Source organism: Spinacia oleracea, chromosome 4 (genome assembly GCF_020520425.1).
Source record: "Spinacia oleracea cultivar Varoflay chromosome 4, BTI_SOV_V1, whole genome shotgun sequence".
NCBI lineage: Eukaryota > Viridiplantae > Streptophyta > Magnoliopsida > Caryophyllales > Amaranthaceae > Spinacia > Spinacia oleracea.
Window position 1 is genome coordinate 69,615,691 of NC_079490.1, and position 22,738 is coordinate 69,638,428.

General features: G+C 36.9%; 2 protein-coding genes across 2 annotated transcripts; both read right to left on the reverse strand.

The window, feature by feature from the left end:
- Positions 1 to 6,171: 6,171 nt before the first annotated feature.
- On the reverse strand, positions 6,172 to 7,679 carry LOC130471611 (uncharacterized). The gene is made up of 2 exons (XM_056841846.1): positions 7,081 to 7,679; positions 6,172 to 6,961 (listed from the first exon to the last, which is right to left on the reverse strand). Exons 1-2 carry the CDS (start codon positions 7,677 to 7,679, stop codon positions 6,172 to 6,174), a joined length of 1,389 nt encoding a protein of 462 aa, XP_056697824.1.
- Positions 7,680 to 10,580: 2,901 nt separating this feature from the next.
- LOC110795601 (uncharacterized protein At5g03900, chloroplastic) lies at positions 10,581 to 22,521 on the reverse strand. Its single transcript, XM_022000623.2, has 13 exons — positions 21,975 to 22,521; positions 21,073 to 21,180; positions 20,887 to 20,987; positions 20,699 to 20,788; positions 20,357 to 20,429; positions 20,212 to 20,277; positions 17,762 to 17,842; positions 16,226 to 16,291; positions 15,684 to 15,826; positions 15,518 to 15,604; positions 15,350 to 15,413; positions 14,430 to 14,573; positions 10,581 to 11,111 (listed from the first exon to the last, which is right to left on the reverse strand). The coding sequence occupies exons 1-13, from the start codon at positions 22,347 to 22,349 to the stop codon at positions 10,968 to 10,970; spliced, it is 1,542 nt and encodes a 513-aa protein (XP_021856315.1). The 5' UTR covers positions 22,350 to 22,521; the 3' UTR covers positions 10,581 to 10,967.
- Positions 22,522 to 22,738: the final 217 nt, after the last annotated feature.

The following is a 22,738-nucleotide window of genomic DNA, read 5'->3' on the forward strand; positions in this document are numbered from 1 at the left end:
GTTATAGATGGTGCCGCTTGAACATTTAAGTTTAGCTTGCTAACAGGCTTTGTGATGCCATTTTGGAGTCTTGTGGTCATAGTATGACTTGGCTTAGCTGAACTGGGAAAGGGAGATAATGTAGTAGAGGAGGAGTCGGGTGAGGAAGGGGAGACAACATTGGAGTTTGCAGCGGAATGTATGGAGAGGGTCTGACTTGGTGAGTCTGTAAAGGTAGAGTAAGGAGTAGGCTGACTTCCTTGGTCATAAGAGGTTGAGGGAGATGGTTGTAGTATTAATTGAGGAGGAGTAGTAGTATTTAATGATAGACTAGGAAGGGAAAGAGGACACCATTCCTCTAATAAATTGGGTAGACATGGCGTGGGTTTGGCAAGGTCCAAAAATGAAAACTTATTTTCCATGAAATGTACATGACGCGAGGTATAAATTTTGTTTGTTTTTGGATCAAGACAGTAATACGCGCTTAGTGTGGATGAGTATCCTACAAAAACACAGGGGATAGACTTCGATTCATGTTTGTGTTTATTGTAAGGCTTTAACCAAGGATAACATAAGCATCAGAAACCTCTTAGCTTTTGATAATTAGGTTGCTTCCCAAATAATTTAGAGAAAGGAGACTCATTATTTAGTGTGGGTGTGGGTATCAAATAAACTACTATGGAACATGCGTTTGTCCAGTATTCAAGAGGCGTAGAAGAATGAGTTAAGAGAGATAAAAATGTCTCAACAATGTGACGATGACGTCTCTCGGAATAGCCATTATGTTGAGGGGTGTGAGGAGGGGTCGTAAGCCTTGAGATGCCATCAATTGATAGGTATTCTTTTAAGGCTTCGTACTCACCACCGTTGTCAGAGTATAAGGTAATAAGAGGGAGTTGGAAAAACTTTTCGACAAAGGCTTTATATCGGATGTTTATATTCTTTGTATCTGATTTTTGTTTTAGTGGATATAACCAAATATATTTAGTGTAATGATCCACAAAAATCAAGTAATATTTGTAACCATCATGAGAATATATGGGGGCAGTCCACAAGTCAGTATAAATGTATTGGAGTGGAGCAGTAGAAGAGATAGATGAGATTGAGAAGGGTAACTGATGACTTTTATTGCAAGCACATGAATTACAATCTAATGTAGAAATGCTGGAAACATTTAAACTACTAGAAGAAATAATTTTCCTAAAAGCCTTGTGAGAAGGATGCCCTAATCTATGATGCCAATCAAGAGAATCAACCTTGGTGCTTGAGAAAACTTGAGGTGGTTTTGAATGAATTTCATAAACTCCCGACTTAACCGTACCCTGGAATAGAGATGCCCCCGTTGTGAGATCCTTCACAAGAAAAGAATTGGGTAAGAACTCAATAGAAGCATTATTATCAATGCAAAATTGGGAGATAGAGATAATATTACGAGAAATTGAGGGAACATAAAGCACATTATTAAGGTGAAGGGGAATAGATGAGTGCGTAAGACACATAGAGCCAATGTGAGAAATGTTTAGACCCGTACCGTCTCCAATGATCAACTCCTCTGTGCCATCATAAGGAGTGTGTAAGGCCAGGTTGTTAAGGTCGGTCGTGACATGGTGAGAGGCGCTACTGTCTAGAAGCCAAGCAGAGGAGGAAGAGGAAGCTTGAACATTGGCCGTATGAGCCTGGGGAGTTGCTGAGTTTTGGTTATTTTGAGCAGGACGGTTGTGTTGGAATTGAGGTGGTGTAGCATTAGGAAATCTTTGAGTGAACACCGGACATTTAGAGACAACATGTCCTTGCTCACGGCACCACTGACATTTACCCAAATAAGGACGAGCCTGCTTTGAATAATTATTAGGAGGTGGAAGAATACCTGGAGCATTTGAGCGGCCATTATTCTTACCATAGTTGCTGCGAGCAGTAGCAGCAAGAGCAGTTACTGGCATCGAGGGGTCTTGACGGCTTTGTTGGATAATGAGCTCTTTGTTTATGAGCTTTTCATGAAGCTCTTCAAACGAAATAGGAGTGTCCCTCCCATTTACTGATTCAATCACAGAGTTGTAGGAGTCATCCAAGCCAAGCAAAACACGGTCAATAAGGTCCTCATGTTCCACCTTCTTTCCTAGAGCAGCAAGTTGATCGGCACAAGCTTTAATGGCCTGCATAAATTCGGTAATGGAACGATTACCTTTGGTAGTGCTGTTGAACTGGTCCTTCAATTGCTTGATATGTCCTCTACTGGGAAGGGCATAAGTCTTGGCAAGGATATCCCACATATCCTTTGTTGTGCGAGCTTGAGAGACAAGAGGTATCAATGTTTGAGTTAAGGCACCAACAAGCGCCCCAAACAACAGCTTATCTTGACGGGTCCAGAACTGAAAATCTGGGTTGGTTGTTTCAACACCGTTGGTTGTGACAACTGAAGCGGGACAAGGAAGAGAGCCATCGACATACTGGTAGAGGTCATGGCCTATCAGAATAGCCTCAATCTGCATTTTCCAGGAGAGATAGTTGGTTGGGGTGAGCTTGATGGCATTGTGAATGTTGAGGAAGGTGAAAGGCTTGGATGGGTTGTTGTCATTGGGAATTTGGTACGAAGGAGTACTGTTGGCCATATCCATGAATGAGATAAGAAAAGACGTTTGGGAGGTGAAGAAAAATGGATCAATAACCTGATACCATATAGAAAATATAGAGAAAGATATAGAGAGAAGTTGTATTTTCTCATTAATCATTCACAAGTATTTATAGTATATCATAAGCTACGCATGTACGGCTAGATACATCAAGGAATCAGTTACAAAAGATATATTCTACACAACTAATATATAGGAAGATAATTATGTTAATTAAAAGATAAGTATATGTAACCTCCTAGGATTGACCATGACTTGGACAATCCCTATCAATTCCCTCCATACTTTTTTTTAACGCAAACAGACGATTATATTAATTAATTATAGGGCTGTTACAATATCAACCTCTAACAGAGGTAAAACATTCGTGCAAAGCATAAACAGACCCTTCCCAATCTAAACAACTGAACCACTTGATGCTTAGTATAAAATACCCTAAGTGAAAAAACCCATAACCCAAAAGATAGATTTTCTATACACGATATATTTCGCCTTAGTTGGGAACCCTTTATTCGCAAAAACTTGTCAAAAGGGACTTCCCTCCAAAAGCTTACCTTTCTAATAGTGACATATCTGATATTTCTTTTTAACCTTACCCTACTTATAAACATTGTTACCAAAAGCATGAACCGCCAACTTGTGATCAATGACTCCTTGCGGTGACAAAATGAAAGGAACTGAAACTACTAGCTGTTGGAAATTTCCCCGTCCTCCAATTCAACAATCTCTATTGGATTCGAAATTGTTGAACCACCAACAACAAAAGGTTCAAACATCTTCCCTTTACCCTTATCTGAACTGTGAATCTCTTTACCCTTTGTAACTTCCACTGCTTCTTTGATTTTTGAAACAATAGTCCCAAAGACTATATCGCCTGGAGTAGAAGAGTTTGCAATAGAGTTAATAACTTGTGAATTATTGTTTGTTGTACTCACCAACTCATTAACCATCTTTGACGCATCTTTTCTGACTGTCGCAGCAAAAACCGGATTTGTATCTTCAAAGTATTTTAAGTAATGATCTTTGGCACATGCTGGAATGATATAGTGAAGTTTATGGCCAACTTCCATCACCATAGAATGAGCTGCAAGATCATGGGCTACCTTGTTGCAAAATCGAGGAATGTGAGAGAAAATCACCGTCCAGTTGTGGTCTAGTAACTAAGCTACTTCCCTCAAAACTGGTCCCAATTGGTGGTGAGCATGAGCATCCATCTTTCCTAACATAAGCTTAATCTGGACTGCATCTGTTTCAACTTCTGATTTGTAAAACTTCAGATCTTTAGCTATCGTTAGTCCTTCACGCAGAGCATATAATTCAGCTGCTAGGGGAGAGTTAACATTAAATTTGCTTGAGAATCCTACAAACCAGGACCCATTAGACCTTCTAAAAACTCCTCCTCCCCCTGCTTCTGTATCCGACTTCCATGCACCATCAACATTCAATTTCATAAAGTCTTGCTTAGGTGGTTGTCATTTGTATTTGTAAATTCCTGCTTCTTTAACCTGTTGGACATCTTTCCCCTGAAGTATGAAGTTAGTACTTTTCAAATCCACAAAAAAAAAATTATACAGAGAAAAACAGTTTTTCATTTTGAAATCAAATACTACTGAGTTCCTGGACTTCCATATATGCCAAATAGCTATCACAAAAATAACTCTCCAAGTCATTGAACAAGAGAGGTTGAACCTAATCCAATCCTTCCATTGAAGATTAAAGAAAGAGGAGAGATCAAAGTTATCATTCCTCCACAGTCTTTGAAATATAAAATTCCATAGAATACTAGATTGGGCACAATGCCTAAAGAGATGAAGGTGAGTTTTCGATTCTGTCAGGCATCTGGAGCAATTAGGGCTAATATCATTAATAACCCTATTTAAATTTGTGGCCACTGGCAGAATATCGTGGGCACAGTTCCAGAGAAGCATTTTATATTTGAAAGGCACTTTGATTTTCCAGATTGATTTCCAAAAACTATTGATGGGGAGTGAGTGATCTAGGGAATGATGAAGTTGGATATAATAAGCAGATTTAATATTGAAAACTCCATTCTTCGAGAATTGCCATCTGATAAAATCCTCCTCTTTGTTATTATTTGAAATAGGATAAGCTAAGATTTGATTTATAATATTGGATGGGACTAAATGCTGAATCTCATCAAGATACCAATTCCCATTACGGATGATTTTATTAACAAACCAATGAGCTTTAGACTCCGGAATTTTTATATTATCTATAGTGTAAAGAGGAGCATCCCCGATCCAATGATGGAACCATAAAGAGGTATTCTTTCCATTCCCAATTCCAATCACTATTCCTTTTTTAAGGGTATCCCTACCTTTAAGGATGTCTCTCCAAAGAGGAGAATGGTTATTATTATGAATGCAATCCAAGAAATTTGACTTTTTTATATATTTTTCTTTAAACACCTTCACCCACAATTTATCAGGTTTTGTTAAAATTGCCCAACCTAGTTTTGCCATAAAAGCGACGTTCCATTCTTTTAACCTTCTAATGCCCAGGCCACCATTATCCATTGAACAAGTGATTTTAGCCCAAGCAATTCTGGATAAGTATCTGTTTTTATCTATTTTGTTCCAAAGAAATTTCCTGCTACATTTTTCCAGATCATATAAAATGGATTGAGGTAAGACATTAGTTTGCATCACATAAAGAGGTTGGGTGTAAGAACAGATTTAATGAGAGTACAACGTCCTGCCATGTTTAAAAGTTTAGCTTGCCATCCTCTAACTTTGCTCGTAGATTTATCCAAAAGTTGTAGATAGTTACTAATCTTAAGCTTATTGGGTCTAATATCAACTCCTAGATATTTACCAAAGCATGAAGAAATTTTTAGACCAAAAGATGCAGCTATATCCTTCCTCACTGAATGATGTAGAGAAGCAGGAAAGATCAAGGTGGATTTGTGCATACTTATTTTAAGACCAGACTTTTGACCAAAGATCTCCAAAGTTTTCAGTATATTACACATATTGTCCACAGAGGCAATACTAAATAGGAAAACATCATCCGCATAGAAAACATGTGATAATTTAATGCTCTTGGTAATGGATATGGGTTTCCAAAGTCCTTGACTAACTTGTTCCTCAATCATAGTGGATAATCTATCTAGGCACAAAACAAAGATGTACGAGGAAAGGGGATCACCTTGACGTATACCTTTCGAAGGATAAAAACTATCACAAATTTCCCCATTCCACAATACCGAAATTGAAGTGGAGGTTATACAAGACATAATTAAAGAAATAGTATTGTCCGGGAACCCGAAGTGAAGTAAGGTATCTCTTATAAAGTCCCACTCTAGACTATCATAGGCTTTTGAAATATCTAACTTTAAAGCCATAATTTTTTTTTTCTTCTTAGCTTTATGGAAGTGGTGGGCCATCTCTTTAACTAAAATAACGTTATCCTCTATTCCCCTACCTTTGATAAAACTGGATTGTAACGGACTAACGATTCGGTGTAAGACCAGTTTTAAGCGAGAAGACAAAATTTTTGTAACAATTTTGTAAATAGTATTACATAACCCTATATGTCTAAATTATGAAATATTCGTAGGAGCACTGTTTTTTGGAATTAAAGCGACGTACGAGTGATTGATATCCAATGGAACTGCTCCTTTGTCAAAACAGGAAAGACAGAATCTATAGATAGAATCCCCTAATTCAGTCCAGTGCCTTTGAAAGAAAATGGGCTGAATGCCATCAGGACCTGGGGATTTAATGGGATCCATACAAAAGAGATTGTGGTGAACTTCTTCTAGGGTAACTTTAGCTGACAATAATCTTTTTTCATTTTCGGTTAACCTAATATTACTAATAGAAGAACTATTTAAATTACCACAACTATGAGAAGTAGTAAACAGTTTTGTAAAATAGGTGGTGGCTAAGTTTTTCAACTCATTGTTATCAGTAATCCAAAATCCAGCATCATTCTTCAAAGTTAAAATTTTCCCTTTTGACTTCTTAATTTTAGCTAAGGTATGAAAGTATCTAGTATTAAAATCTCCAAATTTTCTCCAATTAATCCCTGCTTTTTGAGCCCAAATTATTCTTTCCTTTTTATAAATCTCATTGAGTTCTTGTAAAAGATCAGCCTCTACGTTTACAAGAAAACGAGAGTAGTGTTTACTCAAAGAAATTTGAATCCCTTCAATACGCGCCATAATATTCTTTTTTTTGTTTTTTAGATTACCAAAAATATTGTGGTTCCAATTAGAAATTGAACTTAGAAATTTATCTCTTCCCTGCAAGAAATCGTTGGTAGGTGGCTTCCAATTACTAACAAAAAACTCGGAGAATTGAGGGTGGGATAACCAGACTTCTTTACATCTAAAAGGGTAATTCCCATTAATAAAGTTATTAGAAAGTGAAACTAAAATAGGAGCATGATCATAGAAAATGCGAGGAAGATGAAAAACTTTAGTAAAAGGGAAAAGATCTAGCCATACTGAATTAACCAGAGCACGATCGAGTCTCTCTTGAATAAGGTCGCCCCATGACGAGCATTAGTCCATGTATAGGGACAACCATTAAACCCTAGATCAACCAGCCCTGCATCGTCCATGAAATTCACCAAGTCCGAGCATTGAGAAGGTCTAAAAGGTCTTCCCCCTTTCTTCTCTGATTGAGCCGTGACTTCATTAAAATCACCAAGAACTAGCCACGGAGAATTAGGAGGGGGAAGATCTTCTTGCATGTTTCTCCAAAACATGTGTCTCGCCCCCGAATTACTTGGTGCATGTAATCCTGTGACCATGGCCTCTTTCCCCAAATTTTTGAAGTGAAAAAGCGAGTGAAAATGGTTGTTCTCAGCATCAAAATCAATTAAATCCACTGAGTTTTTCCAGAACAACCAAATGCCCCCCCTTTTGTCAGCTGGTCTTATGGCCCTACAATCGTCGTAGTTGAGAAATTTCATTACCTCCCTTCCTCTGGAAGCATCTGACTTAGTCTCCAAGAAGATGAAAATGTCTGGGTGTTGAGTCGTCACTATCTCTTTTGCATGAGTCAAGAACAGATCCCTACAAGCTCCACGAACATTCCACATTCAGATCTTCATCTTTAAATCAGGTCTTGGCATGGAAAAATTAATTCGGTACGGATTAATGGGATCCAGAGGACGGTGGACCCAATAATTCTCCCAATCCTTCCAAAATTGTTGCTTTCCTGTGATCGGAATATCCTCCACTCGGATTGGAGTTAGATAAGTAAATATCTGACTCTGACTCAACACTGGATTCCAATACCTGGCCTGAATTTGTAGACCTACCACCTCCTCCCTGGTGACATACATTGTTGTAAGGCGTTCGTGATGGCCCATGTCTTGACCTTGAGTTTCGAAGCGCAAGGGAACAATGGGAACTCCTCTTGGAAGTGGTGGAAGAGGTTGGCGGTTCAGAACCGGAGTTCGAGTAGGAGGTCCGAACACCCAATTCTTCCTGCCTGCTCCCTGACGTGGACCCACCGCTATTGGTGCATGTGGATTTCTCTCCGAATTTCGGCGTTGAAATCTCATAGGTACTGAGTATGGTGGTCCCTTGTAATTGAGAGTGTTGAGAGACCTCAAGCTGCTCCTCAGCTCTCCTATGGTTGCTGGTGGTGCTTTCCTGTTCATGCATGTTGATATCGGCGTTGTGGGGAACAAATTCAGAGTTTTTGGTGGTCTCAACTCCCATGGATCCTCCGGCAATATTTTCGGAATATTGACCGGAATCCTTCCAAAGTCCTTCCTTTTCTTGATTTCCTGGGATCTTCTCTGGTAAGTGTTTAGGGGTGGAACTGTTTGAGACATGCAAGCCGATTTCCCTGGGTAATTGGACTCCATGAACAATTACAGTAGAAGAAGTTGAAGAAGTTTTGCTTTTGAGAGAGGAGAGAGAGTGAGAAGAAGAAGAAGAAGAAGAAGAAGAGAAGTGATTTTGAGATACTGAGATTGATTCATTTAAAGGAAAAATTTTAGGAGAAGTGGAAAAGTTTAAAGCATGAATGCCCAATGCTGCTTCCCCTGGTTGCTTCGAGCCTTGTGCCACGTGTTGGGACTCACTGTTTCCTTCAATGGACTTACTTGCTGAAGTAGGAATTAAATTTTCTACATTATTTAAAATCTGAAAAGGGTTGTTGTGATTGGTTGAAGGCAACTGAGCTTTTGATTGGGTTAGAGAAGGAGAGGGAGAGTCACCTGCATTCTTAGAAGAAGAAGCCGAATTAATTCTGGAGTTATTATGTTGGTTTATTAAAAAAATTCCGTAGTCATTAATTCTCGAGTTATACGAGGGATGTCCTCCAAATCTTCCTCTTGTACTATCAACTCTTTGTTTATTAGTTTTTTATTGGTCACCAAAGTCCATGGACCATAGTTCTGATTTTCTACATTGATAGTATTTTTTTTTTGATTTGGGTTTCTTTCTAATTCCACTTGTTTCTCTGTTTCCCCATCATACAAGGTAAGAGAATTATTTTTTTCGCTTAGTGTACTAGTACTAAGATTAGTGCCTTGTAAATGTTTATTATTTAAGCAGTTTTGTTTAACGTGACCTAGTCTCCCACATTCAAAACATAACGTGTCCAAATTCTCGTATACTATTATCTGCCAGTCTCCTCCAACCCAAATCTTAGTAATTAGGGGTTTATCTAGCTGCACCTCAATACAAGCTCTCGCGTACCTAGCTCTAGTTAATTTATCCGTGGCATAGTCCACTCTAATAGGTTTACCAACTAATCTTGCAATACAGAATAGAGCTTCCTTATCATAGTATTCTACCGGCAATTCCGCAAACCTAGCCCAAACTGTGATTTTGTCAAATTCATTAATCGATGGCCTAAAATTTGGTCTCCAAGTGGTTAACATGAGATAATGATCTAGGATAAAACATGGACCCCCAAATAAAGCTTTTTCATAATCTTCCTCAGTAGAGAATCGAAAGAAGAAAACTCCTTTTCCTACATCAATTATTTCTAGAGAACCCTTAATTCTCCACATTGCTCGGACCCTAGTATCCATATAAGCAGATCTAACATTTATACCTAAACACTTCCCCATTAAAGTATATTTCCATGGATTTCGTAACCTAGATAAGGTATTTTTATCAAATTTAACCACAAGATTACCTTCTGGCGCTGTGTCCTCTCCTTCATCATTCCAGTTCTTCGATGCTTCTACAATTCCTTTTGCCTCCTCAAACCATTGTGTTGATTTCTTGACTGCTTCCCTAAAAGAGATACCTAGAGTAATGATTTTTTTGGGTTTTTCTTTTGATCCTTCCTCTGTGTCTTGATTTTTTGTGGACTTACTTTCCACATCGTACATATGAATCTCTGGATGATGTTGCATGTTGCTCTCGTTATTACGATCATAATCCATTTCTTGATCATTTGGATCAGGAGACGGCGTCTCCTCCTCCATGTTGATCTAGGGTTGATTTAAGTTCAATTCTAATTTGACTTCTTTTCTCTCTAACTTTCTCTCTAACTTTCTCTCTCTAGAAAGTTGAGTTAATCTTCTTGATTTTTTTGCCCAATTCCCTCCATACTTGGTTGCCCAATTTTCCAACATTCATATGCCCTCCATTAGCATCATGGTCAGCCATAAGTCTCAAGTTATGCAAAAAATCTTTTGCCTTCCATTGGTATCATGATTGTAGGATTTGTTGATATTAATAAGTTCCATTTCATGTACGCATGCAACCCGAACAACCCGTATTTCCTTCCATGGGGTATTTAGATGTCTACTAATCTACCACTAATTGTAACATCCATCTTTAGAATTTTATTTGAATGCATAATTGCATATAGTTTATGCTATTGTTCTTAGCCAATGATCCTTTTATGCTCTCAATTTGATTAAATATACTGTGAATATTCACAAATCCTTCAACTCTCTACACTGTCATTTGCTACGACGATACACCCAACAGTCTGGATTCGATTCTAGTACATAGAAAATTCCCGCTAATCGCCAAAAGAATCAAATAGTATATTGAATTAACGGTCACTGAAAATTTACAATCCTACAGCTAAAAGACTTAAAACTTATTATGCAAACAAGAGTGAATGCCGCAATGCTAGTGAATTCATCGAGAAAGTTCCACACAGCCACCACTGTCCCACGTTGAAATTGCCTTCAGTCATATTAACCATACTGTACAGACAGACCATGTCCGAATTGAACGAACATGTATGAAGGCAAACTACATATGGGACTCAGTTTTAACCAATGTCGACAAGTAGTGAACTAAGAAGTTTTTCTTTTCCTTTCCTTAAGTACATAAATACTATCTCCATCACTCTACACCTTGGGCTAGCAAAAATAATAAATTTACAGGTCAGTACGTTCTTGTCAGTCAGACCTCTCAAGTTCTTCAAATTTTCTGTTCCATTCCCGTGCTTCATAGTCTTGCTCATCTAGACCCTTTTCTGTGCTGTATACAATCCTCTCCTTACCAATGACTGTTCTCTGTGCCATGTCCCTAGCACTCAGAAGCTGAATAATAGTCACGTTAGCTTGTGAAAATTAATGATTAAACAGGTCAATAATAATAATCATGTTAGTGGGTCTTAGCTAGGAGGCAAACCTAAACATGTAAACTAAAACAGGAAAGCCAAATAAATTATGCATATTATGAATTCTACAGATTGCGACTCAATTATGAAACAAAGGGCATGTAAGTCAGCATTGGAAACCACAGGCGTAATAACAAAGACCAAGAATTTCTTAGGCTCTACTCTAATTAGTAAAGACATACAAAGAGGACAATTATAACACATTCTTGATTGTTGTTCATGACCTCCAGGAAACAGATGTGATAGACACTATTGAGTAAAAGAACCACAGTTGGCTCTTGAGAGTTGAGATTATCAATATAATCTGGTAAATGGAAATAGTGGAAGGAGATTCTTCACAAATGTCAGCTAAGCTAGAAACCTCTTTCCAGCCTACCCGCCTCCAAACAAAAGAAATCTATCAAGATAAATAAGAAAGTATATATTTGCTAGCTGAAGGATAAGCTCATGTTTTAGATAGATTCACTCACCAAAAATTTAAGTTCGATTTTCATCAATATTTAAGATTCACTCAGTCAAAAAAATTCAAAAGAAAGGTGTTTAGATTCACTCTTAACGGACTTCAACCTTAATAACTTGCTTGCACTAACAAAACAAAGAGTTGACAAATTTGAAGTTGCTTCCAATTTAAAAGTGGTAAAGGAAATCCTTTAGGAGACCAAAACCTCCAGCTTCCGCTCAGAAACTCAAATTCGTAATCTGAAAATAAAGTACAACTTTACAGAAAGAAGTTCCTGCTAACAAGAATTCTACAGCAACTAAGAAATATTCACAAAACATATTTTTTGGCACGCGTAAAAGCAATTCATAAGGGAGAAGAAAAACCACACACTACCTAAGCAAAACAGCAAGAGTTATGAAGAACCCTATTCAAAGGAGATCATAATTCTACTAAATTATTGCCTTGCACACGCACAGTAGGTGGTGCTGTGCCCTACACTGTCAAAAACAAGTCCATAATGTGACCACATCACCACTAGACTTAGGTTGGTGTTGGAATTTGATTTAATTTTTATCACTATTTTGGGTAAACAAGATTAATGGTGACACATACTCAGACAGAGCAAAGATTCCTTCTCAGGTAAACAAGAGGTTTTAATACTAAAACATCTCTGCATCAGCATTTCAAATTTATCATGTAGTGTCATGAGGCCGGGCAAAAGCAGCTCGTGTAGTGTCATGTCTTGAAACAGGCGCAAATATCTCATTGTAACCGATGCCGGATTGTTAAGAATAACCCTTGACAACAAGTCTTGCTTCATACTTTAAAATGGTGTCATCGGGATTGAATTTGATCTTGTAAATCCAATTGACTCCAATGGCTTTCTTATGAGGACGTTTCTCAACTAGTTCCCAAGTTTTATTTTTTTTTCAATCATTCGAATTTCTTCTTTCATGGCAGCCCTCCATTATGAAAATTGAACTGCTTCATTATAATGAGTGGGCTCAATGATTGCTACATGATAAGATTCCAAATCTTCAATATCATTAATCTCCGGAAATCTTGCATACAACTCTGTGATGGACTTCTTTCCTCTAAGACCAGTGACATTCATATTATTTGGTGTAATCTGCGAAGAGGATGGTGCTCGTGGTGAACTTAATGGTGTATGAGGTAAATCAATTTCGCTTTCATTTAGTAAAGGAGTTGTTCCTATTATTGGAATATTTATGTGTCTCTTTTCTTCTTTCTTTGTTTCCCAATTCCACAATGCATCTTCGACAAAAGTAACATCTCGATTTTGGCAACTTTCTCATTTTCTAGATTGAGAATTCTGTAACCTTTTGATTAAATATTCCTATCTTAACATTAACATCTAACTTGCTCTCTGATCTTGAATGTGAAAATAACATTTGCTCCCGGATACACGAAAATGTTTTATTGATGGCTTATACCCAGACCAAGCTTCTAGAGGTGTCATGCATTTGACAGCCTTGGTAATTCCTCGATCTTGAATATGAACTGAGGTGGCCCATAACTTCTTTGGAAGTCCTTTCTCTTCAAGCAAACATCTATCAATTTCCATTACAATCCTATTTCTCCTTTAGGAAACATCATAGTGATGTATATGTAACTTTAAGTTGGTGCTCAACTCCTTCATCTTGACAAAATTTATCAAAATTTTAGAGGTATACTCGGTGCCATTATCGCTTATGGATTTTAGCGAAAATCCACTTTGATTCTCCACAAGAATTTTCCATTTAATGAAAATAGAAAAAAACTTATGACTTCTCTCATAAAGTTTACCCAAGTCATTCTCTTCAAATCATCTATAAAGAATAAAATACTTACTTCCATCCATTGAAAGGGTCTTCATTGGGCCACAAACGTCTTTGTGCACAAGTTCTAATTTTCTAGTCGCTCTCCATTCTCCATCCTTGGGAAATGGAAATTTGTGCATCTTCCCAAGCTGGCATGTTCCACAAAGATCATTACACTCATGTAATATTGGAATATCTTTGACAAACTAGTTTTTGGATAACATACGGAGGGATTCAGTATTGCTATGACCCAACCTTCAATGCCATAACCCTAGTGCAATTTTCTCCCGTAGCCGGATTTCTCTTACCTTCTCGCCGGATTTCTCCGGTCGGATTATGAATTTTTCTTTCATCTTTTCGATTTCTCTTTTTTTTTCATATATTCTTTCCATATTTTCGTCATCTTTTCTGAACTTTTGAAATTTTATTATTTTTTTCCGGGTACGCTATGCCTACGAATAGAGTGCGCTTTCGCTTTGCGCTTAAGCTCCCGGGCCCTTTTGCGCTTCGCACTTTTTAAAACTAAGGTGGCGTCAACCACGGTACGAAGGTCGGAGGCTGGAGTCTTTGAAGGAGCATTCTTGAGATTGAATTGCTTGTAATCATCATCCATGTCCATTAGATTACTAAATAGGCCATGTTAGTGGGTTGTCTCCGGGTGGGTTCCCACGGAATCTTATGTTGTTCTTGTTGTTTTTCCCTTCATCATACTTGGTTGTTTGCTTAATTCTCTATAATTATTGTTACCTTTGCATAACTGAAAACTAGTTAGCACATTCTAATTTCCAACAAAAAACCTTTGTTTCAATCCTCTCTCTACCAAACACTCCCAAGATCAAATACAAGCAGAAAATAAAATAATACTTCATGAAAAAACTAAGACCTTTCATGTTTAATTGACAATTTCAGCAAAGCCATCTAGCGATGACATAAAAGTCACTAAAGGTTAACTGAAAATGTGCACGGGAAGACTAACCTTGCCCCTTAGAGAAACATCGGGAGATTCAAGTGCCTGAGCTCGTAGTATTCTCACTTGATTCCTTTTTTCTATTTCAGAATTTTTCTTGCCAGTGACAAACCAGCGAACCAAGGGTATTGCAAAGAAAGAGCCAGCATAAACCTAAAAGATTTTGCTTTGAAATTAGACAAATAATTAACAATTGAAGTTCCTCAAACTAATTCCACATATTCCACTCGAACAAATCTACTAATGCCAAACAACAGTAACACCCCAAGAACATGGCTCTGTTCTATTCGGCTTATCTGTTCGACTTATTTCAACTTATTTCAGACAAAATAAGTTCAGATAAGTTCAGATAATATATGTTCAGAAAAAAAAATTTCTCAGACATTTTCATACACAAATAAGTTTATTTCGTATAAAATAAGTTAACTTAAGTTCAAATAATATAAGTTCAGACAAAATAAGTCGAATAGAACGGGGCCTATGTATATGAAATTATGCATGATTCGGAATGTCTCTTTTTAGGGTAGAGATAGAGAACAGAATCTAAAGCAGGAAGACATGTTAGAGATAATAGTAATGAAATGCTTGTGGATAAAGCAGAAGACAGTCAAGCATCCAAAAGGAACTTATATGTTCTTTAAATACAAGCTCAAATTAGCACAAAGAGGGGGGGGGGGGGGGAGAGGTGTAGTCATTGGTACCCAAATAAAAAAAATGTTAAGATAGCTGGGTTAGCGAAAAGGGTAAAGTCATGCCTTTCAAAGGAGAGGTAAATAAGGAGAAAGATAGGTTCTTACATATGTATGTTCCAACAGAAATACACAAGAAAAACATGCTAACTTTTGTTAAATATACTTTCTAATAGGTTAAGTGAATATTACAATGGCATCAATTAGCAAGCAGTACTATGGGACAAGATCAAGACAAACCTGAAGCAGAGGCAACAATGACGAAACTAACGAGAGGAATCCACTAGGTTTTACCGCCATTTCCCTTAAAATAATAATTAACAAACAATGAAAGATTAGACGTTAGAAAATGTGCAATAACCGAAGAAACCAAAAAAAAAGAGAGAGAACAGTTTGATAGAGCCATACTTAAGAATTGTTGAAAGAATAACCACTCCAAACAAATTCAGCCCGCCCAGTCCAATAACCATTGCCCTCTCCGTATAACTGGTTTTGCTGCAAGTAACCACAGTGGAAAACTCAAATGGGTTGCTGAAAAGGAAAGGCATCAGACCTCAATGCTACTGAAACATACCTGAATTGCCACTTATTCTCTTTAAAGAACTTTTGTACTATTCCATCAAAAGCAGATAATCGTTTCCCGACATAATCTTTCTTTCCAGTTCTTATCGAGGAAGCAGTTCGCTGAAGTGATGGAAACCTGTATAAAATATTTCCCTGCAATTGAAAGAAAGGTTGCAAGAAAATTGGTAACGTATCACACTAGCCCAATGACACTAATGAGACCCCACCTATGGTGGCCTAGGCAAGGAGAGATCAAATGTAAACAACCTATTTGTACAAAACAATGAGGATCTCCTAGCCTTAACCTCACAATAACAAAAAAGGTCGCTTACATTAGACCCTTAATCGAAAAGGTATTCACTTGCACCACTACTTTAAAGCTAATAAGTAGCGAACAATTTAGCGGGACATTTAGTTCAATGGATTATAACCCAAATGAGAAGCACCACATTGACTAGTGGAGACTATATCAAATTTGTTAATGTGGTTGGATCATGAGAACTGGGTCAAGGCACAAAGCTCTAATAGTACTGTACAAAAAAGTAAACAAACCTCTTCATCTACTTCTGGCTGGCCGTCAAACCGCAGAAGGACAGGTAATATATATGATTCATCACTCTGAAAGGACAACGAAAGCCTAATTATTAACAATGTGGTAAGTAGCAACATGCTAATTAGAAAGAAAAACATGTTAGCAAAACTACTGTATGTGCTCAAAGGTTCACAGAATAAACTATAGAAATAACTTAGGAAACTACAAAATAAGTAAATACAACACACAACTTAAAGCAACCTGAATATTTTTCCGTTTTCAATTATAAGCAGACAGAAATTTTGAAAGAAGTATTTTCAAGTTTGTAAATCTGTTACTTCACAGAAGTATGTAGATTTTTGTAACTCACAAAATTAGGACTTAAGCATAGTAGTAAAAAATCCGTCTTCAAGAAGAAAGGTGGACTATGTAATTACCTTAATTTTTTGCCTAACTTCTGAGTTGTGTATCTCTGGCCATTTCATGTAATTAGAGATATCTTTACTTTAAATAAAGGTGTTTTGACTTTTGAATTCAGAAATAAAACTCACATGCCCAAGTCCCGCCATATCTTAAACAGTCTCTTCCCCTTTTACTTTTTCTCCTTCTCTATCTTCTCTACAAGGCTACGTTTACCTTTATTTGTCAAGATTTCTTTAAAAGCTCAATTGAGTTTCATCTATGGCGTCCAACCAGACGGCATAGCTTACAAAAGAAGCCATCTTAAAAGATATCCACCAGATCAATTCCAGCCTCCAACTTTGATCTCTTTAAAGAGGTTCCAGTAAATTACATTCCGCTTTCCACCCCTATAACTAAAGATCTTACAAGAAGTATGCAACTATATTAAGGCAATAATGATATTTACTGTATGGATGTATGCTTTCATAGTATTTCTTAGCAAACAATAAACATGCAACAGTGGATCACATTTTATGAGGGTGGTAGCATAGGTCAATGATGGAAAGGCCAGAATTTGTGTTGATAACAGAGCTCCATAGAAAATGAGAACATGAGTAACATATAAATTTCAAAGATTTTAGGAAACAAAATTTGAGGTTACTAAATAAAGTTCTAATGTTTTAGCAAAATAAGCACTGGTTGAATAACAGCTTTCTACTGATAGGCTTATGATCATGCATGGCCGTTTTGATTACATGAGCCATTCTTAATTATTCAGGAAAAAACTATTTCAACGGAATTAAGTTTACAAAAGTAAATTAAGCAGAAAACACCAGGAAATGAAAAATAGGAAAAGCAATGCATATACACATCTAGGATTCCTGTAAACAAGTAAAACATACTGGAGGCCCGTTGGTATAATTAAATAAGGGAAGTTTATAGTGTTCCATGCCTTTGTTTGTCTGACACATTGTTAACTCCACTGATGTAATTACTGCGTTTCTTCCAAAGCTCCTTTCATCTTAAACTAAAACTTTGCAGCAATGATGCATTTCTAAAGATTATACTATTATAGCCTGCTGGCTGCTACAAGAACAATTAATGCCAGCAAGTCAGCAAACTAAATACTGGTTGCAGAGCAACCAGGAACTTACCTCTTCTGTCTGCAAATCCAAATATGGTGCAAGTTCTTCAGCTATTATCACGCCACCATTTGAGACTATATACTGTCCTATCTGCCAAAATCATTAAAAATTCAAATTAAGGCAGTGAAATGACGATCTGCATGTGAACATTCTTCCATCAAATCAAACAATTTAACTAGTATATATTTTGAGTAAACACAAAAGACCAGCGTACCATCAACCCAATGCAAAAAGGACAGTAGAACAATTAAGAACCAATGGTTTACCGAAAATTCACAAGCCAAAGGATTATATTTTGCAAGGACACAAAAGCCGAAATGAAAAATTGAGAACAGAACAAACTAGAGAAGATCAACTCATTGACAAGTTCATCCATTAATTTAATTACAGCCATTTGACCAAATTGGTAAGACAAAAAAAAGAAGTTAAAACACAAACGCGACAAATAGGTCGGAATGAGAAAACCCAACGCGTGAGTTTCACGGTGATCAATGATTCTCGTATCATCACCATGGTATTGATCTCGGATGCATATCGTGTAGTAACCTCGATGTACTCCCTCCGTATTTTTTTATGAGTTACGGACCGGCACAAGTATTAAGGAAAAATAGTTGAATTTGATATAATAATGATGCAAGTGGGGGTTAGACAATAAAGAAATAGGAAAAAGAAGAAAAAAAAAACCAAGTGGAGTGTAATAAGTTAACAAAATTGATTTTTTTTTTTTTTTGTGATTTAATTGGGCTCATATGAAAGTAGGAAATAATGAACAATTAGGGAGTGGGTGTAAAAAATACCAAAAATGGAATTGTAACTCCTAAAAAAGAACGTCCGGAAGTAGTAATTGTAACTCCTAAAAGAATATGGAGGAGTATATGTTTTTGAGCTTACCACGGCCAAGATATTAGGCCGCAACAGCCGAGAAAGCGCAAACCATCAGCATTGCCTGCGAAAGTGGTTCTGCGACCATTACCACAATCGCAACCAAGATTCAAATTCATGATAATTACATATGAGCAGTTCATTACTTATATATCAGATCTTATTAAGATTAGTCAGGAAAGGGTTTGGGCTGAGAACTAATTCAACTGAGAAGGTAAGCCCTATTACCTCAGTAGTTTCGCCTCTTCTCAAACAAAAGCCTAATTCACTCTTGCATCAAAGATCGTCCAATGTGACAAGAAGTTTGACACAATATTCTCTAAGATAACTGATTCTCTTTTTGGTACATTCAGCAATACTAACATCAGATCATTCATGAAATTTCCTGCAGGGGGGCGGTTTGTTGTGAGTGGTGTGCTGTTGTCTATAATTGACAAATTCAGTAGTATTTCATATTTCATAAGGTCTGGAGCAACCTAAGTTACCTAACGTCCTAAAACAATGACATCTTTCATCTTATGCCCATACACATTGTCTGAGCTTCAGATCGTCATAAAAGAAAACTATAGCATTTATGAATTTCTCAACACAGAAAACAAACACCACACATGACTATAAAGCAGTGTATAAAAAGTACAAGGCGTACTAAAGAGATAAGAGTCCTGGAGCCTAAGCGTAAGACGCAAACGCAACGGGGGCGCCTCATCGAAGTGAAGCCACTTTTAAAAATTACAGGTTTCTTTACTATTGTGCATATATATCTATAATAGAGTATTTAAGCCACAAAAATGTATAAGCATCAGATTTTCTTCAGAGCATATAACATCTTGTTTATCATGCACTATCTAGGGTTGGTTGATCATTTATCTTTGTCTTCTTCTTTTCTTTTCTTTTCTTTTTTTTTTCTTTAGGACTCTTGGCCTACTTTCTAAATGTTAAAAAATTTATGGTGTGGTCAAGAATACAGTAAATAACATACTACCTCCGTTCCTTAATGTTCTTTACGATTACTATTTGCACGGACTCCAATGCCATATTTAACGACTTATATATTCATTTTCGTATGTGAAAAAATTATAAAAATTTGATATTTTGAAAATACATAACGAGACCAATCTAACAAGATCTTACATGATAACATTTTGATGTATGTAACAATGGGAATCCACGGTCAAAGTTTTCATACTTTGGACACATATTCGAAAGCGTAAAGAACATTAAGGAACAGAGGTAGTACAAAAGAAGTTTCCAACATAAATAAAAACAGAAAGAAGTATTTTAATGAGGAGCACGCTTCATGCGCTTCTTCCAAAACGCTTCGCCTATGACTAATAAAGCGTGTTACCCCAGCGCGCTTAAAGCGCACTTTTTCATACACTGCTATAACGACCAAATATATTTCAGAAAATCTTTGAAGAAACCTACCCTCCCCAACCCCCAGAAAAACGGAATCAATATTGAAAAGATTGGGAAGAGAAGAGAATCATGTACACGTCTGAGAGGGAGGAGTACTAGCTTAGAACACAGCATAAAACATAGAAACCAACGGACCACTAGATACAGTGATAAAATGTTACCAGTTTCCATCTCTCTTCTTCAATTCCTTGATTTGGATCACCGTCACCAAATACAAATGAGAAAACCTACATCATAGCAATATGTTAAAACATTTTCCATGATCAGAAGGTAGCCAAGCAGCATTGAAGTGGTATTCTGACTTACGGACTCAATGAAGTTCAAGCCTTCACTATTCCCTCGTCTTTGTGGTCTCCTATAGTAATTTCTATCAGTGTACCTAAAAGGAATGATGGAAGCAAATTCCTTAAGCAACTTTAATATACTTTTGCAAGGAAAGTCTATGAGATTTATGAATAACCAGAAATTGAAGCAAATGAAAAGGGACATCAGATTCCATAAAAGTTATTACATAATAAAGAACTTCGAGCCTTGGTCCAAACTCCAAAGTAATTCTTGTTTAACAGTGACATGTTATAGAAATAGGAGAGGGCACAGTATTACATACTGTACACAGCATAATAATTATGTGATAGAACAAAATTTTACCAAAATAAATCAGCTGGATTAAAAAAGAAGTTGATATTCGGACCCGAACTAAATGATCTGCCTCCACGCCTCTTACGACTGTCATCATCACTGTCAAAACCAACATGTACAGAAAATTCATTAGTGGTACTGGATTCCAGAAAGAAGAGAGTATGATGACGACGTGCGGATATGGGATTAAAACATACCTTCCACTCGAGGCAGCTATAAGGATTGCTGTAAACACAAGAACGATTGAAGCAATTAACGTTGTCCCAAATGAAACCCTTATCAAATACTCAGCTCCAGACTGCCAAAAAGTTAGAAGAAACGTTGACAAGAAGACAAATCCCAGAAAACAACATTGATTGCCAAGATACTAAAGATGATAATACCTTCGCCTTATCAGCCCAGGGTTCAATTTTCATCCTAAATGATTTACCCACAAGCCTTGAACGGTAATCCTTTGGGAAAACATAGAGAACATCACCTTCGTCTGAGACCTGGTAAACAATTGGAATAAAACACTGAACATGAAGAACTATAAACACACACTTTCAAAGGCAAGCAAATCAAATGACATTCATAAAATTCTTGAAAAATAAATTGTGGAGGTGGCGCATAAAGAAGGGACACAATCAATAATCTTGAATCAGCAAACAGTACTTTCAAGTTTAACCTGAACACTAAATCACCTATACTGAGACATTATAGGTGCAAAGCATATAGTTATCAGTCTTACCACCAACATAAATAGGTAATTGATACTTAACACACATGAACAGATAATTGAGGATTTAACTAGATGATGAAATTTGCATCAGGGATGTTTTCTCTTCTCAATTGAAGTGACATATATTAATCAAGCAGTAAATACCCATGTAAACCCTGGTTCCTTCAAGCTAAGAGCGTAAAACACTGCCACTGTATTGAGGTATGAATCCACGTGGTCAACTACGAAAAGGCGCAGAATTTCTAGGCATTCATGATAATAGTCCGACACCATGACTGAAAAGTCTCCTTAATTTTCTAAATATGACCCTCATTGCGCGCAGCAAGTGACATACGGAGTATATCACAAATGGCATTAAGAAAAGCGCAAAACTTCTCGCAATTTTCACATTCTTACTAACATCTATTAAATTCAATTTCAAATACAATCTAATGAAACCATCTCAGCATAATGTAACAATTACAAACTACTAAACCAACAAAAGTAAATTAAATCAATGAACAGAAAATAAAATTACTAAAAAAAAAATGAAAATTATACCAAAAACAATTTCTATCAATATACCTCTAAGAAGCCATCGGTATCAGCAGCAAGAGCTTGCAAAGCCTTTTGAGCTTCATTCAATTTAAGTCCAGCTTTGCTAGAGACATCACCGATAGTAACCCTTCCTCCGCAAGAATCAATGGCATCCATTGCCCGCGTTCGAACATCCGCCGGAAGCTTATCACTCTCCACCAATTTTCCGGGCTTAAAAGACGACGCAACATCGATGCTACTGCTGCTAGCTTGTATACCCCTAATTCTAACCCTAGAACTTCTCAAATTAAAAGACGAGACGACGTTAATGGAGGAAGAAGGGGTGATTGAGAAGGCTTTGGAGAGAGAAAAATGGCGGGATTTGGGTGTTGAAGAGAGACCGATTGAAATCATGGATGTCATCTTTGTTTTAATTGTGAAGAAGTGAGTTTAGCCTTACATCAGAGCGGATTTGAAGGTTATGAGTTGGGAAAATTGCGAGTGTTGTTTTTTCATGTTTTGAAGGCGAGTGGTTCACAAAGAAAAGAGTAGGCACATTGAATCTTTTGCTCCTACTTGAATTATACTACCCGTTGTGTTATCTTCGCCTCAAATCTCATTAACTTGTCTAAAGACTAAAATTGTTTTTTTTTTAGGGACTAAAATTGTTTTTTTTTTAGGGACTAAAATTGTTATCTAAAATATCTTTAAAAGGGTTATAATCTACTCCCTCTTTTCTAAAAATTATAGTGGTGTTTGATTAAAAATATGAGTTTTAAGAAAAATGGAATATAGCGTATTGGAAATGAGAA

Bases quoted from the DNA above. Each gene is read 5' to 3' on its own strand.
- LOC130471611 (XM_056841846.1), bottom strand. From the start codon at position 7,679: ATGTGGAATGTTCGTGGAGCTTGTAGGGATCTGTTCTTGACTCATGCA. The intron at 6,962-7,080 runs GTATGGCTAGAT...TTACCCTTTTAG, and splicing joins ATCGTGCTCTGGTTAATTCA to ATGTAAAGAAGTCTGGTTAT.
- LOC110795601 (XM_022000623.2), bottom strand. From the start codon at position 22,349: ATGACATCCATGATTTCAATCGGTCTCTCTTCAACACCCAAATCCCGC. The intron at 20,430-20,698 runs GTAAAATTTTGT...CATTCCTTTTAG, and splicing joins AATCCAGCTGATTTATTTTG to GTACACTGATAGAAATTACT. The intron at 15,414-15,517 runs GTATGGCTCTAT...TATTATTTTAAG, and splicing joins ATTCTTTCAACAATTCTTAA to GGAAATGGCGGTAAAACCTA.